Here is a 22214-nt window from a genome sequence, read left to right as displayed (position 1 = left end):
ATCACCCTGTTTACATTTTGTAAAAATTTATTGGGTTTCTAGAACATGTGTATATATGTTGATTTAGTTTTAGCTGCTGAGAAGCAAGATTAATACTGCATATGCAGAGTTTGTTTTTACAAATTTAGAATGAAAATGTGTAATTTTAAATATCATTCAATCCTCAAAAATGGTCGAAAAGTTTGAATTTAGTTTTAAGTGATTAATACTCAATAGGAAGCTGAAGCTGTCCTTGTAAGAACAAAAATGTTTCTTCAAGATAAATTTGAACAGCTGGCGACCTGAAATAAGCATTTAATGTAGATAATGTGTTGATATTTTGATTATCTGAAAGATTGCTCACCCCTACACTAGATACTACAGGTAATATATGTTAATAACATGCAAACTAGTAATATAACTTAATTTGTACTTTATTCATTGGAATTTGTTTAATAAATTATTTCAGTTCATGCATGAAAATATTAAAATACAAACTATTTTAAAGGAATTATAGAACAAGCTTTCGAGAGCTATAATTCATATATAAAGAATTACATAATTCCTTTCTATAATTAGCTTATTTTTGCTTTAAATCTTTTGTCAAAAGCCTATCTTATAGAATTTGTAACTTTTTTTAAACATTTGGTTACTATACAATGCATAAATCAATATTGCAAATTCTGAGATTTGGTACACTTTAAGAACATTATCTACATTTCCCACATGTACAAACTACACTCTGGATAGAATATTCCTTTGTGGGTGTTGACTTCCCTCTCACTGTCGTTCGGTGCATTACCCTCAGTCCCACTTCGGATACGGGGAACTGAGTTTGCGGACTCGCCTCATGTCCCACTGCCAGATTGTCGGATATGATGAAATCTCCCTGTGTCCACTAAATCAAAAGATAATGGAATTTAAATTATGTTTTATGTATATTGTTTTTACATAAATTCATAAATTTGAGTTTTAAAAACAGAGATGCCCAACAAAAGTTTAGGTGATTTATAATTGTAAACATCTAAGAACTTCAGATTGATTTAAATATGTTAGACCAGGATCTCACAAAAGTGGGAATCTGAGAAAAAGGTCATATCAGAAGTAAATGGCATCATATTTTGTCAATGATGATGATGATGACTATACCCATGTGTGAGATATATTCCTGCACAAAGACAAATTGTTACTTGTGAGCCAAAACATACAGCTGGCTGCATGAAGATTTTGGCATTTTCATGTGTCTAATACCAAAATAGAGGTCTGTTTCCCAAGAAAGGGCATTTTGCCCATGCATTACATTGCCTTATCCCATTCTCAAATCTATATCACAGTTAATACAAAAGATTATGAAATCATTAATAATATCTCACTTTATGAGAATATTGAAGAGCTCCGTCATTCTTCACGCATTCTCTGTATATTTCTTTCAGTATCTGCACAGTTTCTTCTTCACTTGTCATCGTGCATATATCTGTTTTGTAATTCCAAACGAAACTTTCTGTCATTCCAAGATGAAAGCACAGTACCTAATAAAATTAAAGTTAACTTAATTATTGATATGTATAATTAAAACATAGAAGCAGATGAACATAGATGAAGCAGTTTTTGTCAAGTCAACTCAATGTATAACTTATGCAATTAAATGAAACAAGACACGTACAGCATAATGCTCTGTTCATCTTGTGCTTTCCACATAACTAATGGATGGTGAAGTTGTCGAGTTCACATTTTGTTCCATACTGGCATATATGAATATTTGAACACAACATCAACATGGCTGAAACTACTAGCCTTCTGACTCTACCATACATGCAGCTAGGTGTTGTCAAATCAATGGCTGACTTGACAAAAATCACTCCATCTGTATTTACCCTTAGTTATGTAAGGAAGGAGAAAGTCACGATGATGTATACGTGGACATTTTCAAGCTTCTCAAACATATAAATATCAGATTATATTACAACTTTACATAATAGTTTTTGATACATTAAAAACTTAATTTATACTTTATAGCATATATATTTTTCCTAATTTACAGTAATATTGTTTTGAATGTTCAGTTCTCTGCTGCTTTTTCACATCAAGACAAAATATTCCCTAATACTCTAGTATATTTGGGCTTTCTGAACTATTCTCAGGAGTGACAGAAACATGCATGGATTTTATCATTGTACCACTCTGAACTCTGCTAGCTCCCAACTAATCTTATTCTGCTAGACAGATTAAGCATTTCCCTCTGCTCCTTTTCTTCCCACTATAAATTTGCTTCTACTCCAAATGCATACAAAAATAAATACTTTTTAGCTCCTCCCCAAATATTTTCACTAAGGAGGTGCAAAGATTAGCATGCAAATCTAGGTGCAGCAGTTTCAGCGAAGCAGAAACACTTTACCATATTGTATAAATAATATTTTGTATAACATCATTTGTAATCATACATCAGAACAAAAGTAACATTAAATATGTAGAATTATAAGATGGGTTCTGTAAGCATATTTACACATACAAGGATATTCAAAAATAGTGTATCAGAGGATGCTTTCACACATAGCACATACGTATGTACTATATAGCAGGGGTGGCCAACTTTTGTGCACATAAGATCTACTTTTTATCGTAAAAATGTGTCGCGATCGACTTGTTGTCATAGGCATAGTCTAAGTGGGGAGGGGGAAGTGTGAAATACATACTATGTTTATACACTGTTTCAGTACAAAGTGCACTCACTGCTTATGAGTCGAGTCATAACTGCATGCATACAGTTGCGTTCGGTTACAAATATAATACATTAAGTCAAGACATCGCTAGAGATCGACCAAAATTGGCTTGGCGATCGACTTGTTGGCCACCCCTGCTATATAGGATACTGTCGAGGGAAAAATAATTTAGAGTGTAAATCATCATGATAAGTAATCATTAAGGTACACCATACAGTTATTTTATTATGGTATGACAAAGTAATTGTGAGAAGCCTTGGGGCGATGGATACCAATTTAAACCTCTTTTATCAGCAGTGGCCTGGTGAAGACCACTCACTGTCACTGGATGGCTTTTTCTGTATTTTGACATGAGAATGTAAGATCTCAAGTTGGATTCTTTTTTCTCTGACACCAGTTAAGAAGTATCGTGTCTTAACTTGCGATTCTTGTACATTCTAGCGGTTATTGGAGGGCTTTATATTGAGTATGGAGAGCCATGGATAAGTTGATACGGTGTCTGGTGACCAGTTCAAACAATTGAAAATACCAGATTAACTAAACAATAAATTTAATGTAAAAATAAAGTGATTTACAGTAACTAGCTATGATTACAGGAATATGTAGGCTAAGGTGAGCAACGTCCTGGATTGTGCAGGACTGTCCCGGATTTGGGTTGTTAGTCCCGCATTGAACACTGTCCCAGAAAGTGTCCCGCATTTGGTCATATAACATTTTCAACATGTTCGCAAGTTGTCAAGAGCACAAAGTTGTCATTTTCTTTTACTAGTAGGGACATCCTGGGACGCCCTGTAGTGGGCATTCCAGCAGCAACGGTGTCATTCCGTGGTATAAATAATAAATTCATATCAATAATTCAATAACAAATTTCTATTGCAATAATAATATACTGAATTTATTATTAATTTAAATAATAGCTAGAGGCACCCCTAGTGGCCATTATATGCATACCATGACAGATATACAAACAGTGCCATTGAGTTGTGAAAAAAAATTTTTTTTCTATAAAGAGTTATTTTTAAGTTTATTTATGCATTTATGTATTTATATATTTTTCTACTAAATTATTTATTAATGAATTAGTTATTATTATTATATATATGTATGTCGGAGGTCCACCCCATTTTTAGCTCCCACAACACAGCAGCGTCCCGCATTTCAACCTAACATATCTGGTCACTTTAATGTAGGCACAAGCATAAATGTATGATCTGATATCTATGCGATGTATTTCATGGGCTATATATAATTGCTAACTTATTAATCTATGTTGGTCAAAAGAAAGAGTTTACAATTCCTAAATACCTCTATTAAGTAGATGATCGTTGACCTCTCGTAGTATTCGGTTGTTGTCGGTCTTTGTATGGAGAAGGGCAAACTAGCCTTGAATTATGGCATTGAAGAGAGTATCTGTATGGAGTATGGCGGGACGGGAGTCTTGGTCATCCTCTGCTACTATGGCAGAGTCTCTGCCTGGAGTATTGTGGGATGGCCCATGGTCTATGGCTTCTGTTGGAGATCTCTCCATTCTCGAACTGTCCATCCTGAAGGTTGGGCGTGTGGCCGTTATATCCCCATCCGGCATGGGAATTCGATCTCTTGATTCCACATTGGATTTCATCTCCTTTCATCATGGAACTGTTTTAACTTTTGACTTTCTCATGCATCAACAAGTGGGTAATGTTGACAATTTTGAACGATTGACTAAATGTTTACTTGTTCTTTATTTATCAGCCCCATGAGAAGTAGAAATACCGAAAAATGGGAAATGTTTTTTCCCACTTTAGCCGTTAATCGCTGTAATTAACTGTACAATAACTGCAGGATTTCACATAATACTAGAACTTTGTCCCTGACTGAAGCACAGCGATGGGTTTGCAAACTCATGTTAGATTAGGAAATGCTAAATTAAAGTGACTTGTCACTCTATATAAGCAGCAAATTCTTACTTTTGATACTTTCATAATAAATGTGCAAGGTAGAATACATTAATGTATACAGGTTAAGGTATATATGATCAGTATGCAAAAATATTTAGCAAGAACTTCACCATTTTTCAAATGTTGGGTAGCATGTGTTCATTTGTTTGTTTTTACAATGCAAAATTTTCTAATAACTTTACCTGGGGGTGACTTTTGATCCTGAAACTCTCCCATTCTTGGCCAAATTTTAAAATTCGGCCTCCATAATGACATATCTTTTTATTGCTTCTATTAATGTGCAAAATTTCATTCAAATCAGTTAAGTCATTACTTCAGGAAATTGTCAATTTGAGTTGCTGGCTGTTATTACATAATACAGAAAAGTATCCTAAGAAATTTTTCTGAAAAGGTGGGAGTAAAAAACCAACATAGCTTTGGGTGAATGGAATATAACAAAAGTGTGTGTTGCTAACCTTCCGAAGCCGGGGAAGTTATGCAACTTGTTGCTGAATTTTTAAGTTACACATTCATTTCAGTGGTGTGCCGTCATTGGAAGCGATGGAAGCGCTGATTCCACCTTCCAATGACTTTCCCTTGAATTTTATAAAATATAAATTTTCATATTTTAACGTACTTTGAATTAATTAAAATTAATATTTTATTATAACTGCATTATGTATCTTTTACAAATTTCTATACTACATGTGAAAAAAAAACGATAAGATTGCTATTGTATATTCGAATAATTCGGTGGCGGAAGGAATGTCGAAACCGGGTCAGTCTCTAATCAGCCAGATTATATAGGCATTAGCACATGCGGTTTACAGTGCACCAACCTCACCCGGTTTAGCTCACCCGGCTAAACCGGGTAAGCGACACACTCGTAAAGAGTACAGCTTTATATCCCGGAGCGGTTGTGGGCTGTTAGCCACCTGCCTGTCAACTTCCAAGCAGCCAGATTATAGGCATTGGCGCATGCACTTTACAGAGCACCAACGTCACCCGGTTTAGCTGGTGGATGCTTCACACATAAAGCTTCTAACTTTATATCCCGGACCGGTTGTGGGCTGTTTAGCCGCCTGCCTGCTAGATATTCGGCCGCTCTCGCCCGATTACGTGAATCACGAGTAGACTAGATCAACGGCGGGCAACCCCGGCCCGCGGGCCAGCTACGGCTCGCGAAAAGTTTCTATCCGGCCCGCGAGATCTTTAATAGATTATTAAATTGGAAAAATAACTAATTAATAGTTAATTTTCCAATTCTTTGTAATTTTCGAAAACGATAAGAGAAATAAATGTAGTATAAACTTTTTATTTATTTATTTCATATTTGCAGACTAAAAAAATTACGAGTCACAAAAAGGCGTCAATTAACTACTACGGCCCGCGGAAAAACGTAAAATTTATTCTGGCCCGTGTTATAAAAAAGGTTGCCCACCCTAGACTAGATTTATAACTTAACCCAACCGATAGGAGTTTACTGGCATGTTTTTATGATAGTTCTGTATAGTTGACAGGAGTTTAAAAAAATCCATTAAAATATTTGATATATTTATTCCGCTCTCCCATCTTATATTACTTACGGGTTTCAATGTTAAACCGGTGATATTACGATTATAGTATGTCCCATCTGTAAGGGAATGCAGAAAAAACGTGTACAATTCTTGTATAATGTTAAAAAATTAACTGTTACTTTGGCATCATTATTTACAACCAAATTTAATGAATGAGACGTACAATGGTACAAAAAAAGCTCTAGAATTTATTTTCCTTAAATGTACGATCTAAGTATCGGTTGTCATAAAAATTTCTTTCCACTTTTTTCCCAAGACTACAGATATTCGAGTACAAAGTAACTGGTTTCGAGTTATTTCTACTAAGAAGTAGTTAAATAATTAAGAGATTAGGGAATGGTGACATAAGTAAAACCCTGCTGACTTAAACAAAAGCTTAACCGAAGCAATTACTAGCTCAGTACAGTGGGGAACTGATTTCCGTGTACACCTGGTACTAAAACGAATTGCAGTAGTTAGAAAACAAATGACTATTAAGTTTAACATATTTACATCTATGGTGAGAAACGTTTAAAATTTACAACGGCCCTGTCGCGTCCTTTGAGATATACTAGTGATGCGACAAAAGAGGCATTTGACATTGACCGGTATCGGCACCCTCGGGATTTGTCATGCATGCATTCACTGTACACCTACCAAAATCGTCTCTGTTTCCATTCGTGAGCCACTCGCAGGGAGCAATTTTAACTCAGTGGATTGTTTAAATATTTAAAAATAAACAATATTTTATGTTATTTTTATATACGTTTCTTCGCAAAAGTATATTCATACAATTGAATATTTTGTACCAGGTATGTATAATTGTATATCCATCACAAATTTTATTTTACTAAGTAAGTTTTAATAATTTTATTTTTAATTTTAGCCCTTATATCATGGCTAGCGATTTAAACTGTAATTGTGATATTGAAAATTTACTTAAAAAAAGTTTTGGCTCAAGACAATATAATGAAAAAGAAGCCATTATTAAAAGAGAAAGACCAACGCCTAAATTAAATATAAGTACTTCGACAAAAAAATTTGTTCGACATTTTCACGATAAAATTTATCAAGACGTAAAATGGCTTTGTGGATGCATAAAAATGCAAAAATTGTTTTGTTGGCCTTGCCTATTATTTTCAAATGAAATTAGTGTGTGGAATAAGAATGGCTTTGACGATTTAAATAATTTGAGTAAAGCTAGAAAAAGACACGAAAATCGTAAATGTCACATCGATTCTTTCGTAAAATTGAAGCAATTTGGAAATCAAAATAGAATAGAATTTAACATTAGTAAACAATATAAAATTAATATTGAAAATTATAACAAGATAGTTACGGCTAATAGATATATTGTATCTAAATTAATAGATATTACATGCTTTTTAGCAAAGCAAGAATTGGCATTTAGAGGGCATAGGGAATGTATTGAATCTAATAACAGAGGTAATTATATTGAACTCGTTTCTTTATTAAGTACGTCAGATAATCAATTAAAAATGCATTTAGAGAAGTCTACAGTTTTTACTGGCTTATCGAACAAAATTCAAAATGAGCTCGTTAATTCGTTAGGAAACGTTTTATTGCAAGAAATTAAAAAAGAAATTGAAAACGCAAAATTTGTTGCTATAATTGTAGATGAAACAACGGACATTAGCCACAGAGCCCAGATGTCGACTGTATTTCGTTACGTGAAAGAAAACGGTAACGTCGAAGAAAGATTTGTGGGCTTTACTGATGTGAGTGAGAACAGAGACGCAAATTCGTTATTCACTCACATTAAGAGTTACTTAGACGAATTTCAATGCACTAAAAAATTAGTGGCACAAACATACGACGGTGCTGCCGTAATGGCCGGACAACATAATGGTGTCCGAGCTAAAATTAAAGAAATATCCAAACATGCTATTTTCGTACACTGTTATGCTCACAGATTGAACCTAGTTTTCTCTCAATCTGTTGGATATATAAAAGAATGTAAAATATTTTTTCAAACTATGACAGGATTTTCTTCATTTTTTTCTAAATCTTCTAAAAGATCTCACGCCTTAGACCTAGAAGTCAATAAGCGTTTTCCTTCAGCCACACCTATTAGATGGAATTACAATAGCAGGATTGTAAACTGCGTTATGGAGTATAAAGAAGAATTAAAACTTTTGTTGTTGAATATGGTTGAAAGTCCAGAACAATGGGATTCTGATACTACAATTGCCGCAAGAGGATTATACCATTATTTAATAGATTTTGATTTTCACTTTTTATTACTAGTTTTTCATCAAATATTTGCACATTCAGATATCCTTTTTGATATATTACAAAAAAAAATTTTAATATAGCATATTGTATTACTAGAATAAATCACTTTATTGATTTTTTACGACAGAAAAGAAATGATTTTGATTTGATTTGGGACGCTTTGAAAAAAGATGAAACTTTTTTAGAAATTCAACCAAAAAGAGGAATGAGACATACTGATATTGAGTCTAAAAAGGATTTATATAGACGTCTGTTTTATGAAATAATGGATACATTGATACAAAATTGTATTGACAGATTTGCCGACATAAAATCTCTAGAATTTTTATCACTTTTAGATTTTAATAATTTTAAATATTATGAAAAACAATTTCCCGAAGAGAGTTTTAATGCTTTACGTAAATTTTATGGAGAATTTTTTAATTTATGTAAATTACGTAGTGAATTGCAATATTTATATTCGTGTCCGGACTATATTGGCAAGTCACTCTTAGACATAAAAAATATTATAATTAATGATGACCTAAACAAAGACGTACTAATAGAATTATATGGTTTAATATCATTAATTTTTACAATACCATCTACCAGTGCGTCTGTTGAGCGTAGTTTTTCAACAATGAAGCGAATTCATACATTCGCCAGGAACACTCAGTCGGAGGAAAGATTGTCGTCACTAGCGTTGCTTTCTATAGAAAAAGAACTTTTAAATACGTTGATGGAATCAACGACGAGTGACTTTTATGATAAAGTAATTAACGACTTTGCGGGAAAACATCGCCGAATAGAGTTAATTTATAGAAAATAAAAAAAAGAAACAAGTTTTTCTATAATTGTATTATGTATGTATTATTTGTATTTTAGAATTAAAGTACATAAATTGTTTATTTTTGTCATTCGCACGTACGAATGGACCCTAGACCATCACTGACGCGCAATTAACTGATTGCCCCTGAAAGTCGGCTTCTTACAGAAACACAGCTTCCCTATCATCAAATGTCACGGCACGCCACTGATTCATTTAATAACTATACAATATACTTTGATGATTATGAATTATGACAAGTTAAACTGTAAATTATATGTTCCCCAACTGTGTCCCACACGTTGCATACATACCTCCTATGCATGGAAGCATCCTCTGGTGCATTATTTTCAAAAAAATCCCGTATATATGAAGCATAGTTAAACATATATTATTATGGGAAATTCTCATTAATTCGAACTTGGATAGTTCGAAATTCCATTAGTTTGTAACTGTACTTTTGACCTGGCCGGGGATAAAGAGATTCACATGTTAAGGAATTCAATTAGTTTGAAGTACGACTATTTTGAAATTCAAAGTGAATAAAGAAATCACCTCTAAGCCTTTTGATTTCCGGTTCTGTTTGAATGTAGTAATTGAACTAACGTTTTTGGTTCTTTATCCAGAATCTGCTTCAGGTTCTTATAGTTCCAATTGTGGAATGCCATGAATTTTGAACGTTTCAAAATAGCAACTTGTTGCTGAATTTTTAAGTTACACATTCATTTCAGTGGTGTGCCGTCATTGGAAGATAGTTTATACAGTTCCCCAATTAGCTTGCCTTGTAAATTTCGAGTGTCTCCAAGGATCTGATGTGGTCCGTCTAGAAAGATTTCTTTATAGGATACTATCATTCAAATCTGTACCATCAATGCATTTAATTGATTCAAGAAATTTTTATTTGAAACGTTCAAATTTCATGGCATTCCACAATTGGAACTATAAGAACCTGAAGCAGATTCTGGATAAAGAATCAAAAATGTTAGTTCAATTACTACATTCAAATAAAATTGGAAATCCAAAGACTTAGAGGTGATTTCTTTATTTAGTACCAGTACTGGTAATTTCTCTAGAAAGTTGTATTAAAAGTGAAAATTCTGTCCAAACTGTGATATGCATACGTTAACTCATTCGTTTAGATTGAAGTGTCTCCATACTATAAGAAAACAATAGACCAAGAACTCCGATCTGGTCAACATACCTTGCTTTTAAAGTAACACATTTTCAGGTGTCTACCTTACCCATGGACTACCTTTTTAAATTTGAACTGTCTTGTAAATGTAAAGTATAAATAAAATTAAGAATATCTCATCAGAGATTCTTGCTTAATTTGATACAATGTATGTACCAGGATTGGAAAAAAATCTTGTCATGATAGGAGCAATATATATATTTTTTTGGCAAAAGACTAGCTTTTGCCAAAAATTTGTAGACAAGTCCCTAGAGTTTTGGAAGCATGTTATTTGGACTGATGAGTCAAAACGAGAGTTGCGAGATGCTAAACAACAAAAATTTGTTTGGGAAAACAAAAATCAAGCATTTGATAAAAATAAAACTGTGGGAACAATAAAACACTCACCTTACATAATGGCTTAGGGGTGTTTTTTAGGGTTCAGAATGGGCAATATCGTTCAAATTCACGATCGCATGAAAGCAGTCGATTACAAATAGATACTTGAAGACAATTTAATGGCATCAGCAAGGAAAATGGGAACTAAAAATGAATTTGTCTTTCAACAAGACAATAATCCCAAACATACAGCATTGCTTCTCAGAAAATATTTCAATGAAAATGATAGTTCTTGAATGGCCACCACAGTCACCAGACATAAATTTAATAGAACATCTGTTGGATAAATTAGACTGCTGTATTCCTCTTAGCCATAAAAAATCTTTATCATTGTACAAAGAAGAATTATTTAAGGTTTGGTCAGAAATTGGGCAGGATATCATTGATAAATTATTTAACAGTATGCAAAGTCGACTTTTTCATGTAATTGAGGCCAAAGGTGATCCAACAAAGTTCTGATTTGACTCTTTCTCAATGTTTTATTTTGAATCAACTTTGAAATGATTTTGCCAAACAACACAAATTTACAATTTTTAAAACATATATAATATTTTCTTCAAAATTTTTTGTTGAATTTAATTAATAAAAAATTAAGGTTAATTCAATTTTTACATATTGATAAGATGATGATAAACTCAAAGTTAAAAAAATAGGCTATGCCAACTTTGAAATGATCTTGACTGTATATATATATATATATATATATATATATATATCATGCATCATCAGAAATATGTGAGACCTGCATCATATATTGGATCAGTATTTCATATACATATACAGAGAGATCCATATAGGTACTGCAGTAAGGTCTAGAAGGGCCACAGTTTGGCTATCATGGATATAAACTTAAATATATCAAATAATGGTCACCATACTTATCAAGAAAGCAAAGGAAATCCAAAAGTTATATCATTTCTACACAAATTAGTAACAGTGGTAATAAATTTTACAGGCTCTAAAATAGAAGACATTTCTGCCAAATGAAGAGAAAATAAAATTGTTAATACAGGTCTGCTGTCTTAGTTGATGTCAGTTAACATTTACCCTCACTGAACAAGTAAATAATGCTAACTGAACAGCATATACTGTATTATTATTCCTGGCAGTTAGGACAATAGATCATAGGATACATTTAACATTAGGTAATCCTCAAACTACTTTCGGCAAACTTTTTACCTTCATTATAAATATAATGTCACTAATTCGAGAATTGGATAACCAAATTATAATGTAGTGAAACTGATTGGAAAGTCATATTGAAAATACAGTAGTCTCGGTAAACCAACATATATTGGAGCAGCAGGTTTCGATTACTGGAATTTGTATGTATGCACTTGGTTCACAGATTAGTTTATCGTATTAATCACAACTCTGACTGTTTTGTTGACTGCATGTGCAATGAGCACCTAGAAAGTAACAGTATACCTTATATCAGCTCTCTGTGTAAACCAAGTACTAATATAAAAATTTCATGTGTGCCACTCTGCAGCAATGTACTTTTCTGGATGTGTCACTTGCCAGTCTGACACATCCTGGATGTGTCAGACTGGCAAGTGACGGACTGTAGAGTTTACTGAATTAACAGTCATTATCACTAACCATTGTTAAAAATCTAAGAGTAACCAAGATATTACCAAAGGAATAGACAGCAGTAAAAGAAAAATGCTTGTGGAAATAATCAAACACTCATATTATTTATGAGGCTGCCAATTAATTATGTTCACAGTTTAAGGGGAAAGTGGATGCAAAAAGTACACTATTACACATGATGGATACAGAGGGGATCAAGACATTGTCTAAGTGAACTTTTTTTAACAGTCTTACTGGCATATGAATTTTTTCTTAACAGCTCATGCAATTTCTCTTATTCTGTCTTACACTGCATTCATACTGTTGATGAAGATGACCATAGATCCTAAACAATTGTCACGGCATGCCTTTCATTCGTATTCATAAGCGTTCACATTGTTTATTAGTTTGCATATTAGAGCATGTGCAATTTAAATTAAGTTTAACATTATTTCATAGATTTCTACACTTTTAGACTGGTTTCATCTTTTTTAAACCGGATATACAGAGTAAAATGTTAATTCTTCAACATTGTCAACCAAATTTATTACTGTTATTAAGGAAAATATCAGAATGTCAATGCTGAATCATACATATTAATATTGAAAGAAAAACACAATTAGATTTCTATGCTTTGGTCTAAGAATTAAAAGACATTGTAGGAGTTTTTATTATTTTTGTGTCTCCAAAAATAATTAAAAACTCTTGCACTTTCAACCATCTGTAGGGGCTTGTAGACCATAGATCAGGTAGGGATCCTGCCACTGAGTGAGAAACATCTCCAATTTAAACTAGTAAAGACAGATATTTAAGACACAAGGTAAAAGTCACTCAAGTCCAAGAATGAGCTCCTCAGGAGGATAAATCAACTAAACCAAGTTAAGAATAAAAAATGGAAAATTTATTATAAAAATTGAACATAACATTAAAATTAAGTCTAAAATTAATATTGAAGATCTTGAAACTTAGCCTATATGTATAACCTACAGGATATCTAATGGAGGGGGAAACCTGAACTTTGCAACCTGTAACATATCAGGAAAAGAGCTGTCTTCTCTTCAAAGATCTTTTCTTTTTTTTGCACCTTATCCTTTTCTTTCCTTATCTCTCTTTTTTTGCTGACTCTATCTCCTCCAGATTTGACATTCTCCTCTGGTGTAGCTCTCTACTGTTGCTTTGGATCTCTTCTTTAAGTTGATTTTCTTTCTGGATGTTGTGTTCACTCTCCTCTCTTCCTTTTTCTCTCTCACTATTTTTAGTCATTCTCTTTTGTTTTATTCTTTTATCTGACCAATCATGATTTTATTCTGGAGGAAGTTTATGTAATGAGAGATAAGCTTGATTGATTGATTTTAGTCCTCCTTCTCTCTGTGAGCCCGGGCCTGACGAAAAAATTTATTCAAACAAATTTTTTGAGAGAAAAATCATCCAAGAGATGATTAAACCTGTTCCCACGGACTTGCTTCCCTATTGAAGGTGACACATTGAATGTGTCACCCGGAACCAAGTAAACATTTGACTATTGGTCCCAAAATACTAAAAATCTTAACAAAGTCATGGGAAAAACCCAGGAGGAGCCCCCTAATAAAAGGGGAGGGGGTGAAGACAATTCAAAGCAGTCGTCATCAACTTTTTCGAAAAGTGTGTGTTCTGACCTGCCGTTCCAGTCATCATCACTGGCCGCTGCCCAAGAAGTCAAAAAAGGATCACTCTCCGAAGTGAGTTGCTGAACTTTCACACCTATGTCGCAACGATATAGCTAGGACTTATGAGTATTTTAAGGTATTTATCATCTCACGAACTTACTGTGAGCTCTTCTGGTCATTTCCTTTCGCCTCCATTCTGAATCCGGAAGCACACAAGCGTGACTGCTCGCATAATGAAATTTGCAGCCAATCCAGTTTCTGTGTCTATCCGAAAAGACACAGTGGTGTCAGTCTGACAAGGTACCAAGGAGGTACCGACCCTGCAGTCACAGTGATGTGGAAAAAGTAACAACTGTGATTTAACACTATTTGAAAAAGAGATAATGACAGTCATCCCTTTTGTCTTTTCCTCCTAATGTTGTGAGATTAATAACATCTCCGGATGCTGGGAAATCCCGGGATATAATTAATTATTTTTAAAATATAAAAAATATATTCAAATCGAGTGATATAATTACTTTTCATTTTTAAAAGTAATTTAATCCATTCTGCAACCTCCAAAATCATAATATTACTAATGCTGTGTAAAATATATATTAAAATTACCTTTGAATTATGTAGAAATTTTCACAAATAGAAAAAATTTATTAAAGTTTGTTGGAAACTGCTTACAAAAAGAAAAAGCCTTTGAATTGAGTTGAAAATTTAAAGAAAAAATGAACTTAGATCAAACTTCTAACTTAGAAGGTAGTTTTTGTTTTTTAAATAAAACATAATACAAACTATTATTGTAAATTTTTATAAGATTTTGAAAACCAAAGATGGTCAATACTCTGATCACTCAATCTGGTTATTTTAATAATGAAAAGTCCCGCTACTGAAAATGCCCTTTCTAATTCAATGGATGTGGGTGGAAACGTGGTTAAAATTAAGACAGCATTGGCGCAATTATTCAAGATATTACAGGTTCTGACAAGTACAGAATTTTCAGAGTCCTGCCACAAATACATATTGATTATTGACAATCTGTGAGATGTCATAACAAGCAAAAATTTAAAAAACTAATAAGTGGGCTTAAAATTAATAAATACAAATGTATTCTAACAGTTTATGAGTTAATTATACTTTCTATTTGCAAAATTTCCTCAACCTTAACACAAAAAAAGAAAAAAGCAAACTTTTAAGAAATCTGCAGAATTTCCCAGGTTAAAAAAACAGCCGGGATCCCATTTACCCTAGTACATATGTCCATTTGAAATTACAGTAGAAAGGATACATGACTGTTTGTAAACAAAATGCAAATTAGAGGCTATTTTTCATAATCTATATGGGTCTGTTTGGTATACAAACTTATTACATAAACAGTAGAGCATGCAATGAGTAATATTATAGCATTAGTTCAGTATCATAAATTTGGTGTTTACATCCATTTAAAAATAAGCTCCTCATATATTCAAATAACTAAATAATATAAATGATTACCTTCTTTTTAGTAATAGGATGAGAATAAATTAATGGATGAATTATTCCTTCTCTACGATCACTAACCATCCATAATCTTTCCCATCTTTGCCTCTGTGGACAGGTGAGACCTTCTATTAATTCGGTAAGGGGTAGAAAAACTACATTATAAAGCATTAAATATCAGTTAGCATAAAACTCATTTGAATCACATATCAATTGAGAAAATTATCATAAAAATAATGAATATATTCCGGTATGCAACAGTCTCATCCACAGCTGATGCACTGGTGAACGGCTTAAATAAGCTTTTACCAGAATGTTAGGCAACCTTAGACACCACCTTAAAAGATGGTGGAAACAAATTGCACTATATTGGCATTTGCCAGCTTATTTTATCAAAATAACTTTGGGTTAACACAGATAGACAGTTAAAATGGTGGTAATAATATATCTGTGGAAACAGCATTGCTTCATCAGGGCTTGCCAAACTGCATTGATTTCTGCACTGATACATATGTCAGTGAATATTGAAACACATTTTAGTATGTCACAATTCATCGATGGACTGTTTGATGCATACTGGAACATCTCCATTAACATGCAAAGAAAAACTCTTTAAATATTTATAAATTAAAACAAACCTGTATTTCCTAACTTTGGAACAGACACTATATGATAAAGAGAATATGAAAATGGATTTCTCATGAAACTTCCATCGATATGCCAACCGGTACGTCCCACATTAGTACAGCCTTCGGAAGGGACATTAGAGACGCGAAACACATCAGGATCTGGAGAGTTTGGATGCCTGAAAAATTAACACAATTTAATCGATCATTCTGACTTCATAAAACAAACAAAAAATTAAATTTATTTACTTATAAAATGTCGATTCCAGCTCTCCAAACCACTTACTAATTTCCACTTGTCGTTTACCTTCAATAATTCCTTGATCTCGAAATACTATTATGCGGTGCTTTGTTACATCATCTTTAATTTGTTTAATTACTACAAAGAAATTTTTATAAAGTTTCAAAATAAAATTTAAGAATTTAATTATTTAAATCATTTCTTAATGGTTGATGATCAGTTTTCCAATTTCTTGGTTCAAAAGCTTTCCAGAGTAATGATTTTGCAAGACTGGCAAGTCAGTTGCAACTCTCCCAGACCACTAATTATATACATCCCATTTCTTTAAGATTGTGGACTGCTAGAAAATTAAGCATATGTTATATATGAACTGACGTTCATGCATATACTACTGACAATTTTTTCTATAAAAGATGCAGTATTATGAAAGTACACTCATAATACTGCAGGAATTTTAAGTACACTTTCATAATACTGTCCAGCTTAAGTGACGCTGAACCTTCAGGAAGTGCAGAATCAATACATGTGTATCATTAATTCATCAGTTCTGAACTGTAAGATAACACACTACCTTTACTACTATGGTGATCAATCAGTCACCATAGTAGTGAATGTACTGTGGTAAGGATGTCAGCCTACCATTTTGAGGGTACTAAGGTCCAAGTCTTGGTTAATCCTCAGATCTCCCATGGATTAGATCTGACTCAGATACGTTGGAATGTTCCTCACCACCTTGTAACTACACTGAGGGTTTGGAAAAATTCACGATGTATATGAACAAAAAGATCCTCACAAAGTACATTCAAGCACTTGAAAGGGTCTTTTTAAGTACTAGGCTGCTCTTAGGTAACCAAAAGAGTAGCATATTCAACACAACAGCCTATAGTGCATCATCACATACTGTATTAGTATTTAAGTGGAATTTTACAATCCTACAACCTAGTCTACGTCATACATACTTCCACTCCTGTACAAGATCTTGTTTGTGAAAGATGTGTTGTTTTAAATTTGCATATAGATATGCTCAATTATACAGAGTTGATCACAGCACATGCATGGCAGTATAATTTGATTTCCCTTTAATTAATTTTTTTTGTGGAGATTGTAGTTTTTATTTGTGATTTTTTTTCAAATAAATTACAATTATGGATATCTGTTGGCATACTTGCACAACTGTAGACCTTGTTATACTGTTGTATGGTGAATAAAAGGAATTAGGCTTGGACAAGAGGATTTCTTTGGATGTGAAATTTGGTCTTTTGCCTTTCAGTAGTATTTGTGGGAAGTGTAATAGGAGGCAATCCTGAAAGCCTCAAGTGGATCAGATACATCCTGTTTATCATCATTGTGAGTTACTTGCCTTTCTTTTTACTTATTCACAGTTTAAGTATTGCCTACTTGATGTCATATAGTTTTAGGAAGGTGTGGAGGTTAGCACCCACTCAAATGGTGAGGGCTGAGGTGCAAGCTATAGCAAGCCTTGATGACACTGGACAATAGTACTGGTATATGGAAGAAACTGATCTTTGGAAGCAAATATCTCAAATAGGGTAGATGTACCAGTTTTGGCCAGTGTAGTACCAGTTCTGGCCAGAAAACAAACTTAACTTAAAAATATAATCACAGATGAAACAAACTTTTATTGTTAACTGTGTGAACAGTTAACAATAAAAGTTTGTTTCATTGGACAGATTTGAATATGTGGTGATTATATTTTTAAGTTAAATTTGTTTTCTGGCCAGAACTGGTACACTGGCCAAAACTGGTACATCTACCCTATCTCATGAAGGGTTGCATATACAGGTATGGTTACTTTTGACTTTTTTGCTTGTACAAAGAAAGTATACAATTCTGGGGTGGGACTCTCTTCATTCAGAGTTCTCATGTTACTGCATGGAGGGTACTCACATTTGTACTGTACACTACTTTCTTTTTACCTAGGTCTCGTACATAGACTGGAAGTGGTGACGTAGGTCATATGGATTGTAAAGTACAACCGTACTTAATAATGATAATTTCATATATTATAACTCTAACGCAATAGCTTTAGGTAGACAATTTATTCAAAATATTTCAAAAATTTCCGCTAGGGGGTGACGAGTAGTTTGTTTTGACCGCTCTATTTTTCCTTGAGGCTCGTGATTATAGTCAGGTTTTTGGCAATAATTTTACTTTTCCTAATCAAATTTGACTTTTTCATAGTTTATCATGCAAATTTAACGATTATTCATCGTTACATGCGAGAAATAAGACTTGCTATTTCTAAAATAAGATCGTCTGACAATTACGACACCAGCTTACGACTCAATAATTTTAGAACCGCGCACAGAAACGATTTGATAAACGAACCTTCAGCAGGAGGATCAACTTTTAAATCGATTCCTCTTACTTCCGCACCTAATTTTAAAGGAGACAACGAGTAGAAACTCATGGATTTTGTCAAATTTCTCCTTATGGAACGAGCAGACTTCATTCACATGTGGAGCAACTTCGATACCACCTGGCGGCGATTTACAAGTTAAAAAATTCATTTATAAATTAAAAATACAATTAAGTTTTATTAATACTTTTATAGTTTATATATATATTTATATATTTGCATTTTCAAATTAATTAGTATAGAACTAATAGCTATTTCTACTAGTGTATAGAATTAAAAATGATAATAATATATAACAACTGCTAATATACAAAAATTATATTTAAAAAAGTACAATTATTTGCGCCATTGCTAATGAGTAAGATATGCATATTAGGGTTGCCACCTCATAACTTAGTCTCACCCGGAGACGATAATTTAAGGAAAAAAAAAAAACCTATATGTATAGATATACAATTTTTTTATTTATATAAATTAACAAATTCAAACTTCAAGTTTCTACAAATTTAATACAATTCTAATAATCACAAAGTAGTTCCTAATAAAAAAAACTAATAAAACTAAGAACTAATAATAAACAAATATAACAATTTACGTATAAAATAAATACAAACAAATAAATATAAAAATATGCAAGATACAAAATGGTATATGTGTAATTAATTATTTACTTATGTAGATTTTTCCATGTATATTTCCTGTTTTACAAGATCTGCATTTTCTGGCTTTCTTATAAATTCATAAAATTCTCGACAGCTCATGTCAAAATTAAGCGTTACGCATAATTCTGCCTTTACTAGCTCAACTCTCATCCTGTTACGGTTGTCTGTTCAGGTATTTCCCATAATCGAAAAAATTCGTTCCACGTACGTATTACTTATAGGTATCGATAGAATCTTACCAACAATGTAAGGTCGCCGACTGGTGGGGATAACTTAATCCCGTGTCAGGATGAGCCTAAGGGACGTTTGCATGTGGGTGTGGCGGAGGAGGCAAATGATGACAGGTGTTTTACATAAGAAAACCCGTTTATTGAATAACATATATGCTTACATCCACAATAGACAGTCCACTTCTCTACAGTCTTTCGGAGTGGCGAGGATTTCCCTTCCGTCGAAGCCCCGGGGCGGACGAGATGAGATCGCTGGACCGATGCTCGCAGAGGTGCTGAGGCGTCGTACGTCGTTGGCGGCGACACAACACAACACAGATCACGGCTCTTTGCGGGATGCGGAGGAGACTCTCTCCGACCTTGGAGATTCCGATTTTTATAGTTCTTCGCTCGCTATTCCGATTTCCGATTGGCCCATCATCCCCTTTCCCGTTTTCCGATTGGTCTTTCCCTTGTTTCTAGGCGAAACTCGGGACGACCCGGGTCATGGGAAAGGTCCGACTCGGAGTGTCCATCTGGCGTCTTTTTGATCATTGTGTTCGGAGACTGTTGATAAATTTATAAGACTCGAACTCATAATTTAGCCCGTTAATTGCGATTTCTGTCATCTAGGAACTTTTACGATTCAAGCGCGATGGTTTTCTATCTATTAACTGTCCCCCCTTCCGAAGTTGTCTTCTTAGATCGACTATTTATGAGCACTCGAGTCAGAATTTCACCTATTTATGAGTCTTTATGTCATAATTCCATTTATTTATGGACTTTCGTTTCAGAATTCTACTCTTCCACTTGACATAGATGGATCGTTTTGAACACGTGTTTTGGCACGTGTTTTGGCACGTGTTCCGGCACGTGTTCCGACACTCGTTGTTTACATTTTGCGTCGCGATGTCTAGATCAAGAGTTTTTTCTTTCTCTCTCTCTCTCTTTTCTATATAATCTATTGTTGTAATTTAAATGGAAGAATTTCGTGATTTACGGACCTCGTCTGCAACCTCACAACAAGTTTGGGTGGTTCAGTTAATTTCACATTAGAGGAAAATATTTTTATCCATTTTTTATCAGTTGGAAAATCGAGCGATTTGGTGGAAAAAAATGATCTTTTTAAAAAGACAGATGTCATCGTATAATTTATCGGCGTCTAATTCTACATTTACGTGTTTTGCAGCATTTAAAAAATATTGGTATTTAAAATTTTCGTCCTTAAGATTAATTACTGAACAATATTTGAATGGGCTATATTCTTAACCTACTTAATATTAAGATAGAAAAAAATTAGAGAATAAGAAGGTCTTAAGAAGGAATAAGTTTTTAGGAAAGAGGTACTCGTTGCTCCACGTGTTTCTCACCGATCGCACGTCTTTCTTCTTAGGTGTCTCGGCCTAAAGTGTCTCAACTAATGGGAACTTGCTCTGAGGGCCTCCTGCTCTCTGTTGTTTCATTTCCCACACCTGCGAAAGTTAGGGGTGGGTAGAAGGTTCTCGAAGTCGGTTAATCTACTGGAATAACCGACTTCGAGAACCTTCTTGCACAACCCGGAGAAATACTAATTAAACCCGGAGCCGGAAATAACTCAGTAAAAACTCGGAGTCTTCGGGTCACACCCGGTTAGGTGGCAACCCTAATGCATATGGAATATTTAACATTGCCGTTACTGCAAGGAAACATAGAAAATGTAATTTTCGATTTTCTTATAGTGATTTTTTGTTTCTTATTTATCAAAATTACGTCATGTTTATAATTTTGAAACAGATAATCACACGGATAATGATCTGAGTTTAAATCCAATCGGAGACGGCGGGATGGCCGAGCGGTTAAAGTTGCAGTCCACCGTTCTGGGACCCAAAATCGAATTCAAGAATTTTTGAGATAGTCCTCCGGATATGTCGGGATCCGTCCCTCCACTCTGTCGATCCATTGTGGCCCTAAACGAATCCATAATAGGCTTGCTAGAAATGGCCTTCTAAGGTCCACAGAGCGGTAAGAGTTAAAAAAATTTTGCACGTGTAAACACACTTATGATAGGTTGGCCATACTCACAATAGGGGTAAGTCGAGTTACTTGTGGGTTTAAGTAATTCACACGTGTCTCTCGAAGGGTACCTATTTATTTGTGTAGACACGTGAAGAAAACCCAGAAAAGTCCACGTAACCAGCCGTTTGGTGAAACGAGAACTCGTGACTATCTACTAGTGCTCAATGGTTTTATTTATTAGTAATGGGCTGAATTAGAGCGGTTCATGGAAGGGGCGGTTTTAGGGATGCACAGATGCCGGGAGTTACCCGAGTACAGTAAGGTAGCTGAGGTAGTAAGAAATTTTGTAAGGCATATTGTTTCCTTTCTGCAACTTCCTCTAAAGGTTTCCGGATTGAATATTAGTTCATGGTAATTAATTAAGCAATTAAATGTTTTAAATATTATTTTTTTTTATTTTTTCATTAATTATTTTAATAATACTACATTCTATTGTAGACATGTAAAATTAATGATTTTTTTCCGAAAATTTTCTGTTGTTCCTGAAAAAGAATATTAAAATTTCAGTTATAAAATAAACTGAAAACATAAAACATTTTTTTCTATACATA

The 22214-nt window shown here is 33.7% G+C and overlaps 1 protein-coding gene across 1 annotated transcript; it reads right to left on the bottom strand.

The window, feature by feature from the left end:
* Positions 1–397: 397 nt before the first annotated feature.
* Positions 398–18854, bottom strand: LOC136969003 (alpha-ketoglutarate-dependent taurine dioxygenase-like). Its single transcript, XM_067263073.1, has 6 exons — positions 18707–18854; positions 16366–16495; positions 16129–16295; positions 15506–15645; positions 1353–1508; positions 398–877 (listed from the first exon to the last, which is right to left on the bottom strand). Exons 1-6 carry the CDS (start codon positions 18828–18830, stop codon positions 689–691), a joined length of 906 nt encoding a protein of 301 aa, XP_067119174.1. The 5' UTR covers positions 18831–18854; the 3' UTR covers positions 398–688.
* Positions 18855–22214: the final 3360 nt, after the last annotated feature.

The sequence above is a fragment of the Centruroides vittatus genome, unplaced genomic scaffold, assembly GCF_030686945.1.
Source record: "Centruroides vittatus isolate TY-2023 unplaced genomic scaffold, ASM3068694v2 contig_1683, whole genome shotgun sequence".
Lineage (NCBI taxonomy): Eukaryota > Metazoa > Arthropoda > Arachnida > Scorpiones > Buthidae > Centruroides > Centruroides vittatus.
This window is presented reverse-complemented; position numbering and strand designations above follow the sequence as displayed.

Excerpts from the sequence above, each read along its gene's own strand:
- LOC136969003 (XM_067263073.1), bottom strand. The coding sequence starts at position 18,830 with ATGAAGTCTGCTCGTTCCATAAGGAGAAATTTGACAAAATCCATGAGT. Across the intron at positions 16,296-16,365 it reads CTGGAATCGACATTTTATAA|GCATCCAAACTCTCCAGATC; the intron begins GTAAATAAATTT and ends TTAATTTTTCAG. Across the intron at positions 15,646-16,128 it reads TCCAAAGTTAGGAAATACAG|TTTTTCTACCCCTTACCGAA; the intron begins GTTTGTTTTAAT and ends TTTATAATGTAG.